General features: G+C 40.3%; 1 protein-coding gene across 1 annotated transcript in view; it reads left to right on the top strand.

The window, feature by feature from the left end:
• SPTBN5 (spectrin beta, non-erythrocytic 5) overlaps window positions 1-23,010 on the top strand; it is a 90,470-nt gene that overhangs the window by 41,409 nt on the left and 26,051 nt on the right. Inside the window, exons 34-43 of the mRNA XM_058807858.1 lie at window positions 9,761-9,865; window positions 10,867-11,052; window positions 14,763-14,918; window positions 15,547-15,738; window positions 16,357-16,452; window positions 19,053-19,171; window positions 19,816-19,930; window positions 20,626-20,739; window positions 21,855-21,976; window positions 22,614-22,776. Coding sequence (XP_058663841.1) covers window positions 9,761-9,865; window positions 10,867-11,052; window positions 14,763-14,918; window positions 15,547-15,738; window positions 16,357-16,452; window positions 19,053-19,171; window positions 19,816-19,930; window positions 20,626-20,739; window positions 21,855-21,976; window positions 22,614-22,776 — 1,368 coding nt within the window. The remainder of the gene's footprint in view (window positions 1-9,760; window positions 9,866-10,866; window positions 11,053-14,762; window positions 14,919-15,546; window positions 15,739-16,356; window positions 16,453-19,052; window positions 19,172-19,815; window positions 19,931-20,625; window positions 20,740-21,854; window positions 21,977-22,613; window positions 22,777-23,010) is intronic.

Below are 23,010 nucleotides of genomic sequence, written 5' to 3'. Positions count from 1 at the left end.
TTAGTCCACTTTACAAACAGATCTCAGCTTGCCAGCTGCTTAACCACTGACAATTTTGGTAGGATTCAAAGAGAAAGGAAATTGTAAAGAGGGTTTGAAGGGATTTTACTTTGCAGGTGTTGCTGGAATTCTCACCTCAGGCTGAGAGTTATACTGGGAAAATGCAGCTGGAGGGAAATGGATGTCAGCAGTGTGAGATAATACAGGAAGTGAATCGACTTCTCAGTTCTGCAAGGGCATTGATAGGAGTGTGTAGAACAACAATGAAAGGAGCATTAACTTCTGTTTGATGCAGTTGAGAAAAACAAGCTAGTGAAAAACGCCGTCTCATGAAAAAAAAAGAGGGCAGATATAATCAATGCAAAGAGACAGAAGGTTGTTCTTATTATCAGCATTTTGCAGCTCTTGAAATAGATATTTTTTCAGCATTCTTGAATTATGTTTTGTCTTCCTTGCACTTTCTTTGATTCGTGTAACTATTTCAAAAGGTTCCATTTTGAGGTCTGGCATTTGCTATTACAAAACTGAGTGCAGTCACTGAAAATTCATGAATTGATAGATTGCTGCAATTGTGCTGAGACTTGGCATACAAACCACATCAATGGGTTGCAGGTTGCCAAACTGAAGGATTGGTGCAATGCTGGAGGAGATTGCACCTCTGGGTCATTTTTCATTAAGGAAAAATAATTCTTAATTCTCCAAGACCTCTGAAAGCAAAATATAATGGCTCTTATTTTGCACTGAGCTCGATTTTCCACCAGTGCTTTCCACTGGCACTAAATAAAGGCACTAAATCCTTTTGGAAACTGACTCTGAGCTGTGCCATGCAGTGATACTTAACCCTTTGGAGTACATGGGCCTGGAGATTTCTGCTACTCCTTCCTTGAAGGAAATGCATGTCTATATAGTTCTTCATAATTGGTTCTTTTAGAAAATGTGACCTGCATTCTGGATTTTGTAGCGTGAAGCAGAAAGTTTCACCTAGGTGTAAGATATTACATAATTCTGACCACTATTTGTTGCTTATATAGCAAATGACATGATTTGCATTATATCTACCTCAATTCCCTACCAAGCAGTGATACATCATTGTTAAGCTCCTGCATGAGAGCTTATCAGGGACAATGTAAACACTACAAAAGTTTGGCCACTGTATTTTTTTCTCTTTTCATTAAATGGATATCAGCCAACACACAGAGACACTATCACTACAGCATCTGCTTTGCTCTGTGTAATGCAGGGGTAAATGTGTGGGAAGTTACTGTGGATAGGTGATTTTTTGCTCCTCAGTTGTGACTCCTGGTTGCAAAAGTCTGTATTACTCATACATGAAACGATATGAAAGGATAATGCACCTGGCATTTCTGGTATGGCCCCAGCACTTTCTCTACAGGTCAGTGGCACTTCACATTATTTCTGTGTTCGGATGGATTTGCCATTGCCATAGGTTGTGACGTAGACTGCCACAAGAGGGCTGGTGTTCATCAGAAGCTAGGTAAATTCTCCTGGTGGGATCAGAAAGCAGAAGTTTCTTCAGCCAAACCTGAAGAAAGCCTGAGAATGAAGATTGTGACCTTGAGGACCATGAAGAGCAGTTCTGTTATCAGAATCTTTTTCCCACAGTATCCTCTCTATGAACTTCAAAGGAGCCTGGTGCTCAGTTTTTCGCACTGACACTAAGCATCCAGAAGGTGGAACAGTAAAGTGAGGATGCTTGGCTGTCCCTTGCAACAGCTCTTCACACAGACCACACTTTACAGTCAAGCTGTCTTTTGCAGCTGTTGCCATCTGCCATGTAGATCAGAATAAACAATTTGACAGCGGAATGATGTTCCTTAGTCACTACTTGTATTTCACTTTTCTGCAGTTGAAGAACTCTTGGAAGAGAAATCTATTTCTTTTGGATTGAACTCTGTTACTACTATATAGAGTTAAAATGTGGTTGCATAGTGATACAGACAAGCAGGATGATAGGAAAGCAGTTTTATTCAAACATGTTTTTAAAAAAGAACTCAGCCAGCACATCAGCTGAAGAATCTCAAACCATTTTCCCAATAGGAATTTCATAATTTGCTGCTTTCAGAAAGAACAAAAGCAAACACACATTCAAAAAGGATTCCTATCAGGCAAACAAATAGAAGCAATCTCTTCACCCTTTTCGTTTCTTCTGACTTTTGTGTTTGAGTTAAGGCTGTTATGTGCATTTCACTTCTTATGTCTGCAAAACATCTGTGTAAGAAGGCATGCCATAACTTTTCAATCCTGTTTTGGCCGTACTTCATATGCCATAGACCAGAAGCAAGAAACAGGCGAAGGAAGAAGGTAACAGAGGAGTATTTTAAACTAAGAATTACTACTAAGAATTGCTCTTTCATTCGCTGTCTGTGCCACTGTGACAGGTTTGACTTTAAGCCAGCATCTTACATTACATCCAAGTTACTTAAGCCTTCAAAAGATTTCTGCAGAATATCATCTACCATTGTTCTGTGCTAAGGAAAATAGAATACATGTGAACAAAATTAGGCAAAATCAATTTTTAATTTTTTTATTGTTGTTAATTCAGTTGCGCCATCAAATGGAACTTCTGTAGGAATCTCTTGTAAGAGCTGCAAACTGAGATCTTGTCATGCAGAGTGCAAACAATTAACAGCTGAAAAAGGGAAAGAAAGAAAAATTTTTTTTTTACTTTGAGCAGAAACTGTGTCCAATACTCTCTACTCTGTTCTGATCTTTTCACAGCAGCAGATCCACTGCTCAGGTTAGCTGTGGTTTTTTTTTCCACAGATGAAATAACAGTGAGTTTGCAGGCTGTCTCTGGCAGGCACTTTTGGCTCCCTCCTACTCTGTCTGCAGTCTCACTGTCAGAACACTCAGGGAGCAGAGCCGTATGCTCCGTAATTTATCTTTCAGCCCATCCCACACTCATATTGCTTTGCAGACATGACAAGAGGTGGTAGCAGTTTTAGAAGAGCTGAGATTTTTTATTTTGAATGTGGATTTTTTTTGTTCGCATTTTTCTTCCTGGAGAATGTTTATTCATCTCCCATTCCTTTGCTTCAGAGGAAGAATGGAAATTTCCAGTGCCAAAGGAAAAAGGATTAGGACTTGGTTTTAAGCACAGGGGGGAAGGCAAGCTCTGTGGATTTGAATTGTGCATCATTTAGGACTAAGCTTCAGAATGTCATACAGGGACCATTGCTGCAAACCTTCATCTGCAACCTACATCTCCACTGTGGAAGTGCTGCTCTCTTCCTGTAGAACAACCCCACCTCCTGCTTTTGAATCTGCCGTGCAGGACAAGCCTTTTCAAAAGATGCCAGTGCCAGCTCGGCATCCTCCCGCTGGTCAATCAGTTGCCAAGCTTGCTCCAGGAAATGCCATCTCACCACCTAGCAGTGTGTCTTACTGCTCAAGGCTAGATGTCATCCTGGCCCACACAGACCAGAGGAAAGGCTTTGGGAGCACTAGTCCCTGTGTCAGTCCTTCTGATGAGACATCCACATGTTCTAGTGCTTGCAAGGATCCTTGGGACCATGGATATGAGAGGTCTGGCACTCAGTCAACATCTGCATCTTACAAGCAATATTCAAAAAGAGAAAAAAGTGTTCATCGTATTTCCCCTGGAACCAGTGATCCCTTGAAGCTTGCTCTGTCTTTGCCCTCAGATGTTCTTTCCTGCAAAGCTCCATCAAGCTGGACATCACACCTAAATGTTGATCTGTCTGCTCTTCCATCTGCTTCTATGCTCCACACCAAAAATCTCCAGTCATCCCTGGAAACTTGTGATTCACTGCCATGCCAACAACATTGCTGTAGCCAGTGCAATGTCCAAATGTCAGACCTCCACACTTCAATGAAGCTTTACATTTCAACGTGCAGCTTGATGATAAAGCCTTTTCGAGCAGGTTCCCATGGAAGCAGTCATGCTCATTCAAGTCTGCTCATGCCACAATTAGAGAAGGTGCCTGAAACTCCCTCTGGTCTTTCAACACCTCAGAAACCAAAACAAGGTTTCCCTTCAGGTGGGTCTCCAGCTCTGCAAATCACAAGATTTCATGTGACTTCCTCCAAGCATCGTGGCCTTCCCCAGCAGACTTTATCCAGAGACATATGGCTGTCCCCAGCTGTGCTGACTAGAAGAGAAAATTCAGCTAGCAGGAATGAGATTGTGAGCAAGGATTTAAGTCCAGAGCTGATTGTCTTTCAGAATTACCCCTCATCTAGGCCAGAGTTTAGGAAGACTCCATGTGATGGTCTAACACCTGCTCACCACAAGGTTTCCAAAATCACCTTGATACTTGCCACTCCTTGGACTGCTGTGCCTATCCAGGTGGTAAGAGAATTTAGAAGAAGCCCAAATCCAACAATCTTTATCAAAACACATGATTCAGATAGAGCTGGCCCACCCTTTCACCCTGTGGAGATTCAGGCTGGCCTGTCTCTATCAGTAAACCCTGTTTGCTGCTCAGGATTGCTTTCTAGCCACTGGACAAGATCTGGTTTCAAGCCTTCCCAGGAAACATGCACTGTAAAAAGTGTATGTCCTGACAACCTTGTGACAAAAATTCCAGCTCCCACCACAGCTTCAACTCACAGAGACACAGCGTGCCCAGGGTCTCCATCTATTGCCGTCAACATTGCATCCTTTGGAACTGGGAGGAGAGTGGTGAAGATTTGCATTCCATTCTAGGAACATTTGCAAACAGAAGATCTAAGTTGTGTTTAACCAAGCCATATGAATTTCTTTTTGTATGCATCCATGCCATGTTCCAACTCCTTAGAGATGACTTGCAAGACAAGAAAGCCACGTGTGTTCTGCTGTCACCAAGGCTGCAGCTACAGATTGATCCAGCTGAGTGAAGATAAGGACTCTGCTCTAATCGAGCACTTAACAAGAGTTTCATTTTAACCATTTGAGTGCTGCTGTCAACACAGCATGCAACTGCTTACAGGCTTTGCATGATTGGGCCGTAGTGCTCAGCACTTTGAAGACTCAAGATTCTAGAACCAAGAGCTGGTTTTCTTCTCTGCTAGGTTGGACTTGATGATCTCAAGGGTCTTTTCCAACCTAGTCAATTCTGTAATTCTGCAGTCAGATGGGACCTGGGAAAAAATCCTCAGTGTAGTTTTTCTTAGTTCTTTTCTGCTTCACTGTTTTCATTTCCTTACTTGTCAAATTATGCTGTATTTCTAAATGGTTAATTCCTGGGTTTGTAACTTTAAAAGCAAGGCTTGTTTTCAAAAACCAAAGCACTTAAGTATGTAGCAAGAAATCACTTTTTTCCCTTCTTGGAAAAGGAGAGGTACCACCCTTTCCTGAGGGAAAAGAACAAAGATAATTTAATATCCACAGCACGTCAAATTTGGATATCCCACCAAAGTTTCCAGCCGTGAAACTATGGGGAGTTTCAGAGGAATTTAGCCTGCTTTCAGACAAGTGTTTCATAAGTAAATATTTAAATGATGATGTTGTATGGGTGTAAGATTCTGATATAACACCTAATACTTACAGGGTAGGGATCGATACTGCAAATTTTGAAGAAGGAGGAAAGAGGTGTGAGGAAGCAACTAGTGCAGTTATCAGAAAAAACAGCAGTTTTATCTCTGTGTTTTCCCATATATATTTCCAATATCAGATAACTATATTCTTATGCCCAGGAGACAGCATGCAGTAGGGGGAGGGAAAGAAATTTTAAATACATTCAACATTAGAATTTTGCATATAAATGGTGAGGACAGATGCCAATGATGTCACCATGGTAGAAAAAAGGTATGTTTTCTTTTTATAAGCAACTTTAGTATCTTTTATTCCTCTTGTAATAGTATGATACCTTCTTACAACTTTTACTGAAATTAAGCATAGTAAAACATTTTTGCGAACCTTATATATTCATGGTATCAAGAACATTTACTTATTTGCTAAAGCAAATTTCAGATTATTTTCATTAGTGTTTTTAGTATTTACTTTTATGAGAATTAAGTCAAACCACACCTTATTCTTCTCTGTCTTGGAAGATTGTTTGGACTTGCTTACATGCTTTAAGTGAAGGTTTTTAAAACTGATAACAATTCAGACTTCTAGTACATGGTTAGAGCAGAATGATTTTCTGTGGTTTTCCAGCAATCTCAGCAGCAAGCCCATGACAGGCAGTGAGAGGCAAAATCTGTGGAGCTTGTTATACTTGGAAGAGAAAAAGCAGAAGAAGGAAGTGGATTTGCACAAATACCTAAAAAATATTTTATTCTAGAGAAATAAAAACTGCTCTTCTTGGAATAAAAATTTATTTTGCGGCTGTGTCATTTTCCAGTGCATATAAATGTGAAATTGTGGCATCCAATTTCAAGTTGGAACATAGTTAATGACTGAAATGTTTCATTCAGTGTTTCTCCAAAAGCTAGAGCTGGCAGATGCTGTCACATAACTATGTAAATAGCATTGGTTTATTTAAAATTATTTTTTTCTTAATTGGACTTTGTTTTTAATTCTGCATTAACTTGTACAAAAAATGCAGCAGCTATGCAATGAACTCAGAAATAAGGAAAAGCTCCAGAAACAAGGAAAGCTCCATGGTTTACAATGTTAGTAACTTGAAAATTTATTCCAGAAAATTTCAGAAATCTCAAAAACCATTTTGTGGTTTTAAGCATCTTTGGAAGTCTTCACTTAAATATGTTTTATAGTGAGTGGCTGAGTCTTTTGTGCTTTTTGTGTCTGAATATTAAATTCCCAATGATGAGCCATGATGCCTAACAGCAACAAACTTGAAAGAAAGTTTATACCTGCTGTACTCTGTGGGAGACCTCAGTATGTTACCTGAGGAGAGCTATGCAGTGTTTTGTATTTGAAATCAAAGTGTCTCATTCAGAGCAGGAGTTAGGAGACCTGTCTAAAAGTGAGCCAAAATGTTACTGGTGACAGGCCAGCATTGTGGCATGGGAGCCAATTTTTATTCTGCTTTCAGACTGGTATAGCAATTGCTTGAAACCTTGTGGTTCTGATTATAGCAATGGCTGTTGTCAGATTTCTGTGTAAAATACAAATGGAAATTTTTTGCCTCAGCAGCTCTCCAGGCAGCAGCACTGTTGGTGCTACAGGGGCTGCTCTCCTCTGAGCACATTGCCATTTCCTACCCTGCAATGTATGCAGCCACTTCCCTTCCACAGCAATTTTCTTTCTGAGCACCAGTTTTCCTACTCAGTGTCACAGCCTTGGTTGCCAAGAGCATTTGCACAGACTTTGCTTGGGGGACTTAGTCCAAAGCTTTCAGTAGTCAGGAGGACCTTTTCTCAGTGCTGTAACATCCAAAGGAATTGAGCTTTGAATGCCAAGTGTCATTTGTGCTCAGTGGATTTCAGTGGGAGCAAGGCACTGAGCTCTCTGATGGCAGCTGCTCATGAGTCACCACCCCACACCCCTGCTCTCAGATGTCTCTGTTCTCTCTCTCTAAGGAAAATAACCATCATTACCAGTAGCTGCTTCTTGCCTTTTTCTTCCATCAGAGGTATACAAACAGGAAAACTAATAGCTGACCTTTTCTTCAGGTATCAGTTTCACTGCTAACAGCTACAAAATAAAAGTCTTGGAGATAAATCTTTTTGACCAGAAATGGTAGATAAGCCACAAAATGTATCAAGAAGCGGCAGTATTTTTAAAGCAAGGTTTAAAAAACCAAAATACATGATGTTCAGGGCTAAGCCTCAGAGAGGTTCCCAGATGGGAGCAGGGGTCCATCCAGGGCATTTTAGTGCAGTCAGACCCTTGCAAGTAGGTGTGGATTACCCTGCACATGCGTTCAAACTTAGGAAGCTTCTCCTACAGAAGATGCTCTGTGAGGTTAAGCAGTTGTCCAGAGAATGAACATCATGGCTGGTTTTCTAAAACACCTTACAAAGAACATCTTTTCCCTCTTACGAAAATCCACCCTGTTAGACTGCTACAGGATTGTGATGCTTTGCAAAGCAAGAGTGAGCTCTCTAAATGGTTTTTGTTCCTGTGCACATCTGTGGCTTAAAGGCACAGATTTACCCATGTCCTTTACTAGCCATTTTCCAAAACATTTAGCATTTGTTTAGCAGACTGATTCTGTTTCCTTCCTGCCTCTTGATTCTTTCACACTGTATCACTGATCTCAAATTCTTCTTCCATCTCTGTTAATTGCACTTTACCCAGGCAAAGTTACTGATTGGAATTTCTCATCCTCATCCAAATACTTGTGATTCCATGAGCTCAAAAATTGGATTACACATTATACACTGCTGATAAATGCCATCAGTCACAGCATGCTGATTTCCCAAAGTCTGTCCAGCCACAGACACTTCAGTGTGAACCTTATCTATGAGTAGTCCTTGCTCATGTTCCATCAGAGCCTGTAATTGGGGATTTTATCCTGCTGTTGTCTCATCACTGAAGAAAAAGCCTGTGGGCAATTACATCCAATGAAAAAGAACAAATTCCTGTCAACCTGCAGAAAAGCATATTTTTTTCTTGATAATTGATAACTGTATTTATTCTTTTGCATTTGGCAAAACTGAGTATAACAGAATGTATGGGACAAGTAATTGGGCATTCATTTTTCTTAACACCAGAACAGAGTAAGGGAGCAATGCAATGCCTTTGAAACATGTGTGAATTAGTTGGAAAAGACGCACACTTGCACAGTGTTAAAAGGTGCAGAGGTCAGATTCTTTAAAACCACATTTGTTATTTGTTATTTTGAATGCAGTCTTTCTGCATCAGATTGGCAGAACAGACAGTAAAAAATATTAATGCAGATAGGTTGGAAGGATGGCCTGAGAAAGTGACAGGTGCCATGCACTTGATACAGGTGCCAGCTACGACATTTTTTCAGGAAGGATCAGCTGCGTAAATACAGGATGGGGACAAGCTGGTCTGACAGCACTTCTGAAAAGTTTCTGGAAGCTCACAGTAAATTGCAAGGTGAACTTGAGTTCATGGTGTTGTATAAAAGACAAGCACTATATGCAGATACCTGCTGAAGATTGCAGCTTGAAAGTCACTCTGTTGTCTTCCCAGCCTTTACTCTGGCAGCTTTATTGCTTCTTGCCACTTATTACATCAAGTCTCAAAATAAGTGGAAGTGGAGAAAACCCAGAGGAGAGTGAAAAGAATAATGAGAATCAAAAAAACCACAGCTGTTGTGGAATGATCAGTCAGATCACTGTAGTTTAACCTTGAGAAGACAGAAATCCCAGTATGTAAAAGGTCTAGGCTGAAGCAAACATAAAACATGCTCTAGGCTGAAGCAAACATAAAAGGAATGATCTCCTGAGTGTGGTTGAGAGGGCAGTATGTAACAAGGTGTAGCAATAGCCATGGTTCAGGCTAGGTGTTTGGAAAATCCTGCTAATGGCTGAGGTAATAAAACACTGGTAACAGGCTGCAAAGTCTCTGGTTTGGGAACTCTTCTAAGAAAGAATCATTTGGACATCTGTCAGACATGACAGTGATCTTGCTTGGGATTACAAGGATGGCTTAGACTTCTGGAATTCACTGCCTTGTGACCTAGTGATTAATAAGGACTGACAGGTCACTTTCCTTAGCTAGACCTGTTAATGCTTCTCTTTCTTGCTCAAGACCATGGACTTCTAACAATTAATTTCTAGCTTCTGTTGCCTCCTCTTCCTTTTTTCCACTGTCAAGTGTACTCTCAGCAGCAGAGTTAATACCTCTTCTCCCATTTATGAATCAAGATTATGAGATAATTGATTCACTGAGAAAAATAATAAACTTTTTTTATAGGTTTATTTGAAAAGCAGCGACCTCGGAAGGTCTGTAGATGAAATAGAGCAACTGATAAGGAAACATGAGGCTTTTGAGAAGCTTCTGGCATCACAGGATGAGAAGGTAAAAAAATAACTGATATTCTACCAGCTAGAATTCAATGAGCTAAAATTATAGATATGTTTTTTTTTTTTGTAATTATGGTAACACTCTGAATTGGTGACAGGGATGAAATGCTTGGTAGGCCTGATATGTTTGAACAAAAGATAAAATGGAGAAGCTTGGGGAAATAAGAGGCAGAGCATTGGAGAACAACTGTCAAAATACTCCATGTCCAAGTCCTTGCAACAGATAGGAAAGCCACTTTGTAAGCAGAACAAGGGGACTTAACAAGAGGAAATATTTAAAGCAGGCCATATTGTATTATGGATATCAGAAGTTTCTGCTCTTTTTATTTAAAAAAATAGTGACTTTTAAAGCAAGTAAAATGGAGTAGGTATTTTACAAAATGCAGTAGGCATTTTAACATTAAAAGAAGTTGTCAAATTCTTTAAACATTCATTTGGTACAACAGCTGTACCAAAAAAGCAGCCTCTCTGCACCTTTGCAATAGCTCCTGAATTGCTCACCCATGTGTAAAGGAATCTGCCTGGCTGGTGGCCACTGCTGTAACTCACCCAGGCTAGGGCTCAGCTGAAACCTGCAGCTGTGCCTGGGTTCCCCAGAATGAGCTCCAGGACTCTTGCCAGCTCCCTGCCAGGCTGATTGCTCATTTTGAGAGCTACATTACAACACCTGGTTTCCAGAAAGCAATAAAATCTGAGCACTCCTGGATGTCATGCTTACTCCATGACTCCTTGCACTGGATAATCAGCGGCCTAGGGACTCCTGAAGCTACAACTTCAATTAATTTATGTAGCCAGAATGCACCATAGAGTCCAATGACAGTAATGTCATAGATGTAACATAGTACAGGGTGAGGGGGAATGCTGATTGGCTTCTCCCTGCACTTCTTGCTTCGTTACAGAAAAAAGAGAGTATTTTAACTATGAAAGAAGCTTGATTTTGTTTCTTTCACACCACTTGGAAGCATAGAAGTAATTTCAGATCTGTTGCCTCCTCAGATGATGTCTCTTCAAGAACAGGCAAGCAGGTTGGAAAAGGCTGATGGGCTAGAAGGGCAAAAGATTCAGCACAAACTGGATGTCATTCATGAGAGGAAGCGTCAGATCAAGGCTCTATCCCAGAGCAGGCGAGAGAAGCTGCAGACTGCCCTTCTTCTGGCACTTTTCTACCAAAACTTGGAAGAGGTAAGAGGGTTTTAGACTGGGATGGGGATGAAAAGCAGAGGAACCATCTACCACTATTGGATGAAGTGCTTGCTCTTGCCAGACATTATTGAGTGGATGGATGATCTAATCTGGTGTGTCAGCTCCTGCCACACTCATGCAAAAAGATGCTCCAATGCCATTCCTGTTATTGTACTATTGTTGTGGCACATTACAGCAACTTCAGTCATCAAAAGCTCTGCTAAAATAAAACAGTTGAAAAGAAAACTGCAAGCTAATACATATTTTTCCTTTAGTGGGAAAGAAAATGTATTTCAAATCAGGATGAACACAAAGTGGAAAGCATTATGGCCTGGGCACCGAGCTTTATTAGTGGGTGTTCATTGAAGGCCTTCAAAGCACTGCTGTGGCTCAGCATAGCTCTTGAGCTACTGTAGACTGGCTCTGCAGAACACGCTGCTCTCTGTATCCTGCTCTGGCCTTAGCCCTGTAACTGAGTAGCTCTGCTCTGTCACTACTGTTGGAAAGATAAACTAGGTCAGCCTTTCAAAGGGCAGCACAACATGTGGGACTGAGAACTGTGCTGGCATAAACAAGAGCACACATACTCAGGGGCACATTTTCAAGCACTCTTGCTGGTCTGGTATCCACCCCTTCTTCTGCTGTCCCATGAAATGTCCTCAGTGATTTGCAAAACCAGAGCTATACTTATTCCTTCCTTCCTTCCTTCCTTCCTTCCTTCCTTCCTTCCTTCCTTCCTTCCTTCCTTCCTTCCTTCCTTCCTTCCTTCCTTCCTTCCTTCCTTCCTTCCTTCCTTCCTTCCTTCCTTCCTTCCTTCCTTCCTTCCTTCCTTCCTTCCTTCCTTCCTTCCTTCCTTCCTTCCTTCCTTCCTTCCTTCCTTCCTTCCTTCCTTCCTTTTTTCCTTTTCCATTAGGTAGGAATACTTATGCATTTCTTTCTATCTCTCTGTAATTGTCAAATCAGTGCTTGAGCTGGGGTCCCCTTTCATTCTTGAATCACACACTTAGAGCATGAAATTTGGCTCTGCATAGAAGAACATTTCCCTATTCTCATCCACTTTCTCCACATAAATTGAGCCAGGAGTTCTTTGCGGAACTTTTGCTCTCAGGTTATGTGCTCATTTACCTCACCAACATAGAATCATTGCCTACTGTTGGAGGATGTGAATGTCACCAAGGAATTACAAAACAAAAAATCTTTAAAAATCTTACTCAATCAGTGATATCTTTCTTTCTCTTTGTTGGATAGAATGGAATGTTTAATTTCATTTTAATTATATTCTGGGCATGTACAAGTTCATATATGAGAATGGTCCCCACAGGAATGTTAAATTTGGACATGAGTTTTGAGTTTAGCTGTGAAATCAATGAGGTCATTGCTTATTCTTACTTATTAAGAGAACAACACCTATAGCTCAGGTCCCACTCCCCTGAAAACTCTCAGTCCTGCAAACATGTTAAGTAATTTCTACTAAACAGAATTTTTTATGTCAGCAGAAATTAGTGATCACTGTCATCATTAAAATTCTTCTTACTCTCTAAAAGCATAGAGAACTGCACACATTAGTGCAACGAACCACAATCATTAACTCAAGAGATCACATACAGATTACAAAATAAAACTCAGCCTTCTACTGTTGAAATTGGCGCTTTTGTCTCACTCAAAAGAAGCAAGATGGACTTACAGACTACACCCTATTGCCAAAAAGTCTGTAGCTCAGTGCTAATCTGGAAGGGAAATGAGCAAGTTGCTACTTAGAAATATGTGTATTTAATCTATTGCAGAGGGAATACTATAAAGTTAAAAGTTTTGATTCTAAAGTTGGCTCTGGGTTTTAATGCTGACTTAGAAACTTGCTCATGGTATTAGTAGTACTTCCTTTCCCTTTCACCCTCTACATAAGAATAAGAAAACCATTCACATCTTTAACTCAGGGTAATGAGAGAAAGAATTAGTTGTCTCTAGATGTCTGGAGCAGGCACATCCCTTTATATTCTTTGCATACTTCTGTCATTAAAAAATCAGTGTAATTTACCCTTTGTACTTGTGAGGTTACAGTAACTGATATTTTGAAAGAGTAAGATTCTAAATTGGTAGTGCCCACATTTTTTATGACTCCCATAGAAATAAGTCTGGTCTTGTGCCTATACTGAGCATAACACTGGTTTTTCTGTTGCCTTCAATGAAGCGAAAATGGCCATCCAGACAAATCTTTCCATAGAAAGATCTTGGAAAAACAGAGCAGCTTTGCTTCACGTCTGAATGTGGGCAAGAGGCCAGGAGCAGGATCCCTCACTCTCTAGAGCCATCTTAAACAAGCTTTAAATAAACCAAGGCACTAAGGATGCAGATGTTCAGTCTGTCATTAACGCCACTGCTTCTAATTAAAAAGTAGGAGGGAAACTGACCTTAAAGTCGTTTTATCCGGGAGACTGGTTTGTTTCTCATTCCAATTGTATGGGTGAGCCTCCATTCAAATGAAGAGTCACTGAAGTGACACTGAAGCACGAGTGTGTGGCTGGGAACGGGAGAAGGCCATCAAGGAGGGTGTTGGAAATGCAAACAGCACATGGCAACGTGCAGCCCTGGGCAAGTTTGACATGGCCTGTCTCAGTCTCTAACTGGGCTTTGGAGGGAAACAGTTTCTGGAGAGCATGCTGCTAGTGAGAGCTATTTCTGTTATTGTTTATGGAATCTCAGCAGCTGAAACAACATTTCAAATCATTAATTAACAGAGAAAATCCTCCAGCTGACAAGTCTTGTGTGCACATAATGCACAGTTCCACAAGGACAGCCAAGATATTTTGAAGCTAATAAAGCTGCCCTTCAATTTGCAGCTCTTGTGTTGTCAAAACATTGCATTACTTCAGTGCTCTGAGGACAACAGGATCAGTTACAACATTATGTCAAGTGTTCAATTCCCAGTGTTTTGATAGATAGAAAATATTTACTTCAATGCTAAGGGCTAAAGTTCAGCAGAACTTCAAGAAAATTGTAGAAAACTTGTCATCCTATTCTTCATTTTATTCTGCATACTTTAAAATCCCCTTAAAAAATAATTTCCTAAGAGAAACATATAACTTTTGGTTTGTTAGGTGTCATAAATCATCTGCTTTTCTGATATTCCTGACCAGACCATTTTGAATTTTATGAAGTATAAAAGCAAATACAGTTGTATTTCCTTTCAAATAATCTGACTAGTGCTTGGGCCCTGTGTGCAAATCTTTATTTGCGTTGCATTTTCCATTTAGGTCTCACAACACCACTGACATGAGGGAATGTTAGTGCTATTTTATAGGTGAGGCACTGAATTCTAAAGAATCTTTACCCAGTTTGCAGGTAGGTCAATGGCAGAGCTACCAGATGACTCAGAGCCCTAAACCCCCAGAATCAGTTGTCATAATCTCATTTTAAATATATACCATGCTAAGGCTCAAAGATTCTCTCTACATAGTCTAGGAGACTGTATAATCTGTTAATGTCTTGTGATAAAATCTGAGGTATTCAAGGAATTTTTCATTACTCCTGTGGTCAGATAAAAATTCGTTTTGTTCCTACCTGCTTTTAACGAAGTAGAATGAGTTCAGAAACTCGAGATCCACCTCAACTGTCAGCTTGCACTCAATCTATCCAGCCCAGGTACAGACACTGGGAGGCCCCAGGATCCCAGGCAGTTATTGTGCTAACTCAGGTGCTTCTCAATGCTGCAGGCAGAGGATTGGATCAGTGAGCGCATGCAGAAGCTGGAGGATCCCTCCATACAAGACCCTAGCAATCTGCAGGATAAGATGAAGCTGCTGCAGAAACATCAGGTCTTTGAGGCAGAGATTCTGGCAAATGAAGAAATCATCACAGCTGTTAATAAGGTGACCCTCTCACTCTGTTACTGTTTTTACAGATAATTACTGCTCATCCAAAGACAGATTGATGAAATGTAAAGGACGAGTTTGGTTATCACTTCTGCATCAATTATCCTACTGGATCGACAAGAACCCAGTTGCTTTGCCATGGAAATGTAATGCTGTTAATTTACAACAGGGAAATACTTTATTTGCTCCATTCAGTGAGCTTCCATCTTTCCTTATAGCCTAAATAGGAAAATATATACTGACTTCTTCCTTGCCTGACATGGTTACTCCTACAAAAGGAGATAATAAGATTTCATGCCCAATTTTGAATATTCTTGTTGGAACTGGGTGAATCATACAGCTAAAGGGCACAGTCATCTGTAATACTTGGTGCTCCCATTCCATGAATATCTTTCTTGGCAGGGAAATATTCAAATCCCAGTTTTCAATTTTCTTGATTCCCTCCAGATGTAAGAGCTTTCCAGCTGGCTTTATCATTTGAGCAATAAGAATTTATAGTAGTACTTTATTGTTCAGTCCAGGTTAGGAAGGTGAAAGACTCCTCCTAGGAAGGTCATGCAACATGGTAATCCCATTAAAAACTAGTGGCAACTTTAATTTCTAATTTCCTCCTCTGTATGTGAAGAAAGGAGAAGCCCTGGTATCAAAAGGCCACCCAAAATCAGGAGAGATCCGTCGCCAAGTCCGCATGCTTCAGGAGCACTGGGAGAAGTTGAAGAGAGCTGTTGCTGCTCGTGGAAAGATGCTGGAGGACAGTCGGGACTTCCTAGAATTTCTCCAGAAGGTGGACCAGGTGGAAGCCTGGATCAGGGAGAAGGCAAGTGGATTTTAGTATTTAACCCAAGCAGCTCACTAAAGACTTGATATTTAGCAATGACATTCTGATAAATGTGTCATCTTCCGGGATATTTTCCTAGTGATTTTTGTCTGGAAGAATCATTACCTGTTCTACAAACAATATGAAAGGAATGATTGAACAAATTCTATGGAGTCTGTCTGTACCAGAGTCAATTGGGCAGTATTAGCACATTTTCTCATGTAAACTGTGCACATTAAGAGTTTTCTGTGTGATTATTTGAGGCCATCTCATGTGCCTCTACTGAGACAGAAAAATGAAAGCAGATTAAAATGGAAGAGACTTGAAGCATTTGGCAGCTAGTCTTCACCCTAATTGTATATCAATTCTGAACGTTTCTCTTTGTAGGAGTGAAGAATCGCTTTCATTCAGAGGTTGTTTCCATAGTTAGTAATAAATGGAAAAGGGAGTTGGGACCAAGTCTTGTAATTATCTAAAGATCAGGAGAGACTATTTCAGAAGCTGTGGGATGGTGATTTATAGACCCATCACAGAACTTATTGCATCAGGTTAAGCACTGGGAGTAACTGTGTTCTTGTACTCTTCACCTACGTATTTGTCTGCTGCTTGTTTCCCCAGGAGGTCATGATTAATGTGGGTGATGTGGGAAATGACTATGAACACTGCCTGCAGCTCAAGAAAAAGCTGAATGAGTTCCGTGGAGCAACATCAGGGGTAAGAGTTGTTTTCCATCCTCATGTCTTGCAGGGCTGCAAGCAGCAGGTAACTTTTCAGTCCAGTTAGCAAATACAGTTCTAGTGCAAATACAGTTCTAGTGCTCTGAGGAGGTGCAAGACCAAAGTGATAGGAAGCATCACTACCTCAAAAGTCATTAAAAAAGACAGAATTTTCTCTTATTATGCCTTCTGCTTTGAAGATGTCTAGGCAGAGCTGTCAGGCACTCATGACACAACACAACATTTCAGACTGCATTAAATGACTGGAAAACTTGCTGTGTGAGCCTGACTTTGAGCAGATTTTGTTTGTTTCATGCAGTCTGCAAAGTCACAGTGATTTCCACCCAAAAGTGGTTTAAAAATAGTGGTTTCAGCCATGCTTGTTTGAATCTGAGAACTGATCTGGACCTTTCATGAACAAGCATGTAAAAAAAGAAATACTGATTTCTCTATTTCTATCCTTTATTTCTCCATTTTCCTCCTCCTGAGGAAGGGTCTCATTCTCATACTCCTTCATCCAAATTAAGCACGTAAATCTGGGGGCCTCTGTTTATACAGCACACGTGGTTACTCATGAATCATAACATTAATAACCAGACATTCAGTAAAACAGAGCAGTGGTTTATGCTTTGGATAACAGCCATGTGACAAGACAGCTGCACTCTTCACGTTTCAGTGCTGAGCGCTCTGTCCCTCTTTCATGGTGCTGAGTCATGCCAGCTGCCTCTGCTGCCCCCAGAGAGATGTGCCAACTCAGGCACCAAACCTGAGGAACAGGGGCCTCCTTGTCGTGTGTTCAGCTCCCACCATAAGAGCTGTGAGGCCACATATGGAGGGGATGCATTTGCAGCAACCCCCTGTGCTAATGTGCTAGTCTGGAAATTGTGGGAAAGTTCTGGAAAGAGACGTGTTATGAATTTGTGAGCGATGTTTACTCTAATGTAGTCTCCTGATATTCTTTATCCTTTGTTTGCCTATTATCTTTTTGCCCATTCTTGTTATGGCAGCTCCATCTTCTATATTTGTTGCCTAGTAGCAGAAAGAGACAATCCTCTTCTATGCAAACTAACAGTGTAGATGTGACACCAGGGAGAAACCCTAGAGTTCCTTACTCCAGAGCCCAGCAGAATTTCGTGACAGTGCATTCACAGTGGATTTGGATAGAGAGCCAAATTATTTGGCTTCAGTACCAGGGAATTAATAAATTGAACAGACATTCATTTTACTCACCAGCTGACTATGAGCTAAGGGATTGAGCAAGGGCTCTTCTACAGCTTGTACCAGCCAAAAGAAGGATGATTAATAGGGCAGAAACAACCCAGTATTCCAGCCAGCATAACTTCTGAACAGAAATATTTTTCCATAAACTAAGGTAGATCTTCTATGTGCCACTCTTGAAACTCTTGGCCTTAGACAGTATCAGCTTGTAGCCACTGCTCCTGTAAAACTCTGAACATGACTCCTGCTGATAAAAAGTTGGACAGTTATGCAGTTATGCCCTGATAGCTGATGCTCAGTTATGCGGTGCTTCCTAGGGAGATACAAACAGAAGGAGGCTGCTTCTGGCGCACTGTGTGCATCCATCCAGTCTGGGTTTTCCCACTTGAAAAATCTGAGATCAGGATAGGGAGTAATCCTCCTGCATTGATGGCTGCCAAATTTTCTATTAATTGTGCTGCTACTATTTCCCAAGACAGGAGGCTGCAAGGTTTCTGAATAATATCTGACTGCTGGTTTCTCTAGTTTACTTTATGGCTGTACGTAATAGGAAAGCACATGTGGAAGCATACATGTTGGTATGGATGCAGCACAAACAAAATAAACATTCCAGTGAATGCTTACATTAACAGCGTGCTGGCATCTTGCAGCTGTGCTTCTTTACACTAGTGATTGTCTCCCTGCTAAACTTGTGATTTGTCCCAGAAAAATAGGGAATGTTTTTGAATCTTGGAGCAGTGTTCAGTATTGGCCATCTGTAGTACTCCAAAATAAAATTCTGTGCTCTAGAATAATGTGCAAATATAATCCATTCTATGGTATGTGCATGGGAAGCAAGTCTCCTAGAAGACTTAGAAGAAAACAGAGTGGCATAGGTTGTCTGGGATTCTCGAGGCTGTATGGATTTTGAGCCTGTTGTCTACAGTGCAGAAGGCACTCTGGGAGAGGAGCTCACCTAGGTAAAACAGACCCAGGAGCCCATGAGTCACTGCCTGTCTGAGAGAGGAGCAATCTGCCACACATCAGCTCTTCCACAGCAGCCACCTGTGTAGCCAGCAACTGCAGCTGTGCTTCTTCACCAAATGAACCCCTGCTGGAACGTCTGCCTTAGAAATGAAGGTCTGAGGGTCCAAGGGCCCTCACCTAGACCAAGATCATTGCTGCATCTAGAGCCATTAATGTTCTTTCTTGCCTTTACTGTCTAATCATCAGGCACATGGTAACACCAGCAGTTGTAGTAGAGCAAACTCCATGTGTCTGAAATGTTACTGGGGTAAAACCCTTTCTTGTTATTGCTTGTGTTGATTTTCACATCTCAGTGGAAAACTGGATCACAAGAAATTTTTCACATGTACCTTTGTTCCCCTTCTCACTTTACAGGAGTCAACAGTGGATGATGCTCACATCAGGACTATCAATACCCTGGCCATGAAACTGGAGAGACAGAACAAGGAAGAAACAAAGACAATCTATGAGCGCCGAAAGCAGCTCAATGAGAAGTGAGTATGCTTTCAAATGTTCCTTGTAAAGCAAAAAAACGAAGGGAAAATTAGGTGTCTTCAGCTGAGATAAATGGAGGAATTGGAACATTTGTTTTCGTCTTTAATATCACGGTTACCAAATATCAGACACTGGAGTTGTCTTTCGAGACTCCCAGAGCAGGTCTCTTAGAAGGATTTTTAATCCAGGAGTGCCAAAGTTATGTTTCTAACCTTGGAATCAAATACTCTGTTTCACATCACTTGGCATACAGGATTCGTGAAGCTTAGACACTTCCATCTATTCACACAGTTGTCCTGGTGAATTGCCTTGTGCTTTTGCTGTTCCACAGCCCCCTATCTAGGAAACAAAAGCATGAAGGTATCGATTGGGAGATTATTGTAAGTTTAAGGAAACTGGATCAGTACATTTTTAGCTTTAACCCCCATGCCATCCTAAAGACATGGAAAAAATGCAACCAGATAGTCTTCTCAGGCTAATGCTTTATCCCTGTGATGAGTCCCCTTTTATGGAGAATTGGGAGATCAATGCATGAGGTAGTTCAGAAAACCTGTGGTTTTGTTTAAATATGAGCATCACAAATCTCAGTTGTGGAAATCCTTACCTCTGAACTGCATCTCTAAAATATTATTTCCAATTAAAGGTGGAACAGTTTTCATGGTAACCTGAATGCATACAGGAAGAAGTTAGAGGGAGCCCTAGAGATTCATGCCTTAATCAGAGAAATAGATGACATCACAGAAAGAATTACTGAGAAGGTATGTTTTCCAATTTTGATTAAGTGAAATGGAAAAATGTTCTGTCAATCTTATTCATTCAGAAAATGGAGGTAAAAATGCTGAACCTGAATTATAATTTTGAAATTAACAGAAAAAAGGCTATATAAAAACCAATTATTTCAACAATGTAAGTGAAGTATATTTATTTAATTATATATATATTTAATTATAAGTCAGTAGGCATTGTACTACTTAAGCTTATAAGACATTTGGCTTGATATTTTTATAACAACTTTTAAATTTTTTTTCTTCATTTTATGGGATTTAATTTCTTAGGATCCTAAGGATACATTTTATTTTTTATATTTTCATAACACACTTGAATTTCTGTGCAACAATTTATTGTGAAATATTTTTCTGCTTTGATATATGGAAAAAAACCCCCCAAAATTATAAAAGAACTATTGAGAAATTCAAGGAGGCATGCCTGTCCTTGTTTTACATGTGAATGGCCAGAGGGACCTTAAGCAGGATTCAGTGTTCAACAGAGATGTGGATTCTTGTTTCATCTCTGTAAAGAGAGCAGACAATGTGTTCTATTGATATTTTAAAAGACAATAAGAATATTTAGATGGCAATGCAAAGAGATGAAGGAGGAGGCTTTTTGAAATAAAATACAGATTCTTTTGTTTGGTGTTACCTTCACCATCTTCACATCCCACTGCCCTTTCCAGAGTGCACTGATACAAGCACTGGATTATGGAAAAGATGTGGAAAGTGTGGAAAACCTGATTCGAAGACATGAAGAAATGGAGAGAGAAATCAGTGTTATTAAGTCCAAAATGGAGGTAAGAAGTAGGGAAGTACAAAGGATAGTGAAAAAAATTCACCTTTTCTTCTTGAAACTATGGTGCAAAAATCATTGTTACCCTTCAGATTGATTCGCAGGAATTTTCAGCAATGCAAGTGCAGCATAAATTTCTTCTCATGAAAATACTGTGCTGCTTAATCCTACTTTATCTTATCAAATATTATTCTTCCTGATGCAAAAAATCTAAGAAGAAAGGTCCCTTTTCAACATCTGGGTCTCTGGCCCTCACCTACAAGCCAGATCAGACTGTCCTACACATTTTGGAAAGCATGGACTCCATCTTTCCCCCCAGTTCCTGTACTCAGTTTAACCAAAATCACAAGTCTATTTCTGTTCAGAACAGAATGCAAACCCCATACTGCATGTAGTTTCCTGACACAGACATCCAACACAGAAATTCTAGGTTATAACTGCCTGCCTGATCCAGTCTGGCTTTTGTGAAAACTGGTCAGTTTGCATCCTCTAGGACTAAATTAAACTGAGCATTAAATATGGGTCTAAGCTCCTTTATATTTGTATATTTTTACTAAAAAGAAATAAATCCTGTTGAACAGTAGTAGAAATTCAACCTCTCACATTTTTTCACTGTTGGCCCTTTCATATGGAAAACATGAAAAACTTTTTCTTTACAACAGTATAATAACTGCTCTTTTTTTAAGGAGTAAAACCAGCCTGTTTTATTTTTTTGTTCTGCAGAATTAAAATTCTTCATTTTAATCAACTTGATAGAATCTTGCAACAAAGTTTTCAACTTTAAACCTGAGTTGATGAGCATCCATCGGACTGCTAATAGAAGTTAGAATTAGCACTTCATTTTCCAATCTGTTTGGCCATATTCTACAAAACTGTTTTCTAAATTGTAAATTAACTTTTGTGCATACAAAGCAATGCCTGCACATGGATGTTTGCTCACAAATGCATGTGTATTATTTTTTGTATATTATATATCCCTTTGTATATTTTGTTACTGTAATTTAATTACCTGCCTTTGAGAGCTGGGGTCTTAAAATGAACTATTTTTCCTGAAAGGCAAACTCAGGAATGAATATAAGTGTATGGCATAAATTTACTCCACTATAAATCTCTTCCCAGCCACTGGAACTGGAATCTTTCCGTCTCTCCACAAGGAATCCATCCATAAATGACAAACTGACTATGAAGCAACAGGAGATGAAAAACAACTGGCTCCGACTCCAAGGACAGGCCAAACAAAGGTGAAGAGTTAGAGTTGTTTGAATATCTCTCAGCAGGAGCAAAGCTGCTCCCTGGGGTCTAAACCGTACTTGTCAGAGGTCTCTAAAATTTTTAAAGGATTTTTTACGAATTTTACATAGGCAGCTAAGACATCTGCATTGGAAAAAGTGTGACTTGAGACACAAGAAGTTCCACTGATGTGACTTTGGGAAAAATAATACAATGTTTTTGTGGTTTATCCCATTAAATAATGTTACTAAAATGCCTCCAGACTATCAAATTAAATCTATCATAAAGCCTTTGGGAAAGACTTCTTTTTGAAGGGTGCTTGAAGATTATTTTTTTCCTCAAATCTTTCCAAAACAAGAAAGGCTTAAACCCGATCTGTAATCACTGCTGTAAGCAACAGATATGAAGTCTTTTTTACCTTTCTTGTGCTAATGGACTGATGTAAAAATATTTGTAAATATGTGGTCTCCAAGGCAGTGTGCATCTCCTGTGGTTTTGGTTAACGTGAGGAACTCTTAGGAACTGTAAGGGAATGCTTGAATTAATTTCATTTCGCTTCTGTTAAGATACTTTCCTCTGCAAATGGGGAGGGAGAGGCCACTATATAATTCCCTCTCAGATGATGCTGAACTGCACCTTGTGTGGCAGGAAGGAGAAGCTGGCGGCCTCGTACCAGCTGCAGAAATTTAACTTGGAGATGAAGGAGATGCTCGACTGGGCGCAGAACACCAGAGCTGTAATGGAAGCAGGGGGGCTGCCTAAGAGCGCCAGTGAAGCCGAAAGCATGATAGAGGAGCATCAGGAGAGAAAGGCAAGTATCTTCCATGGCTTTCACATTCTGGGAATCCTTCTGTGTGCACAGCGCGCCTCTGTCAATAACAGGGTAAAAAAGCTGTTTTCAGTACCAGGCTGGGGATAAAAATCACCTGCATACTGACAAAACTGTTCCATGAGCTGTTTGGCAGCTTGTGTCTTTGCAAAAAGGCTCAGAAGCCCCATGAGCTCTCACCTCTGCTGCTGTCCAAGCCTGATGGTGAAAAACAGG

This window comes from Ammospiza caudacuta, chromosome 6 (assembly GCF_027887145.1).
Source record: "Ammospiza caudacuta isolate bAmmCau1 chromosome 6, bAmmCau1.pri, whole genome shotgun sequence".
Classification (NCBI taxonomy): Eukaryota; Metazoa; Chordata; class Aves; order Passeriformes; family Passerellidae; genus Ammospiza; species Ammospiza caudacuta.
Note: the sequence above shows the minus strand (reverse complement) of the source record. Positions and strands in the feature narration are given on the sequence as shown.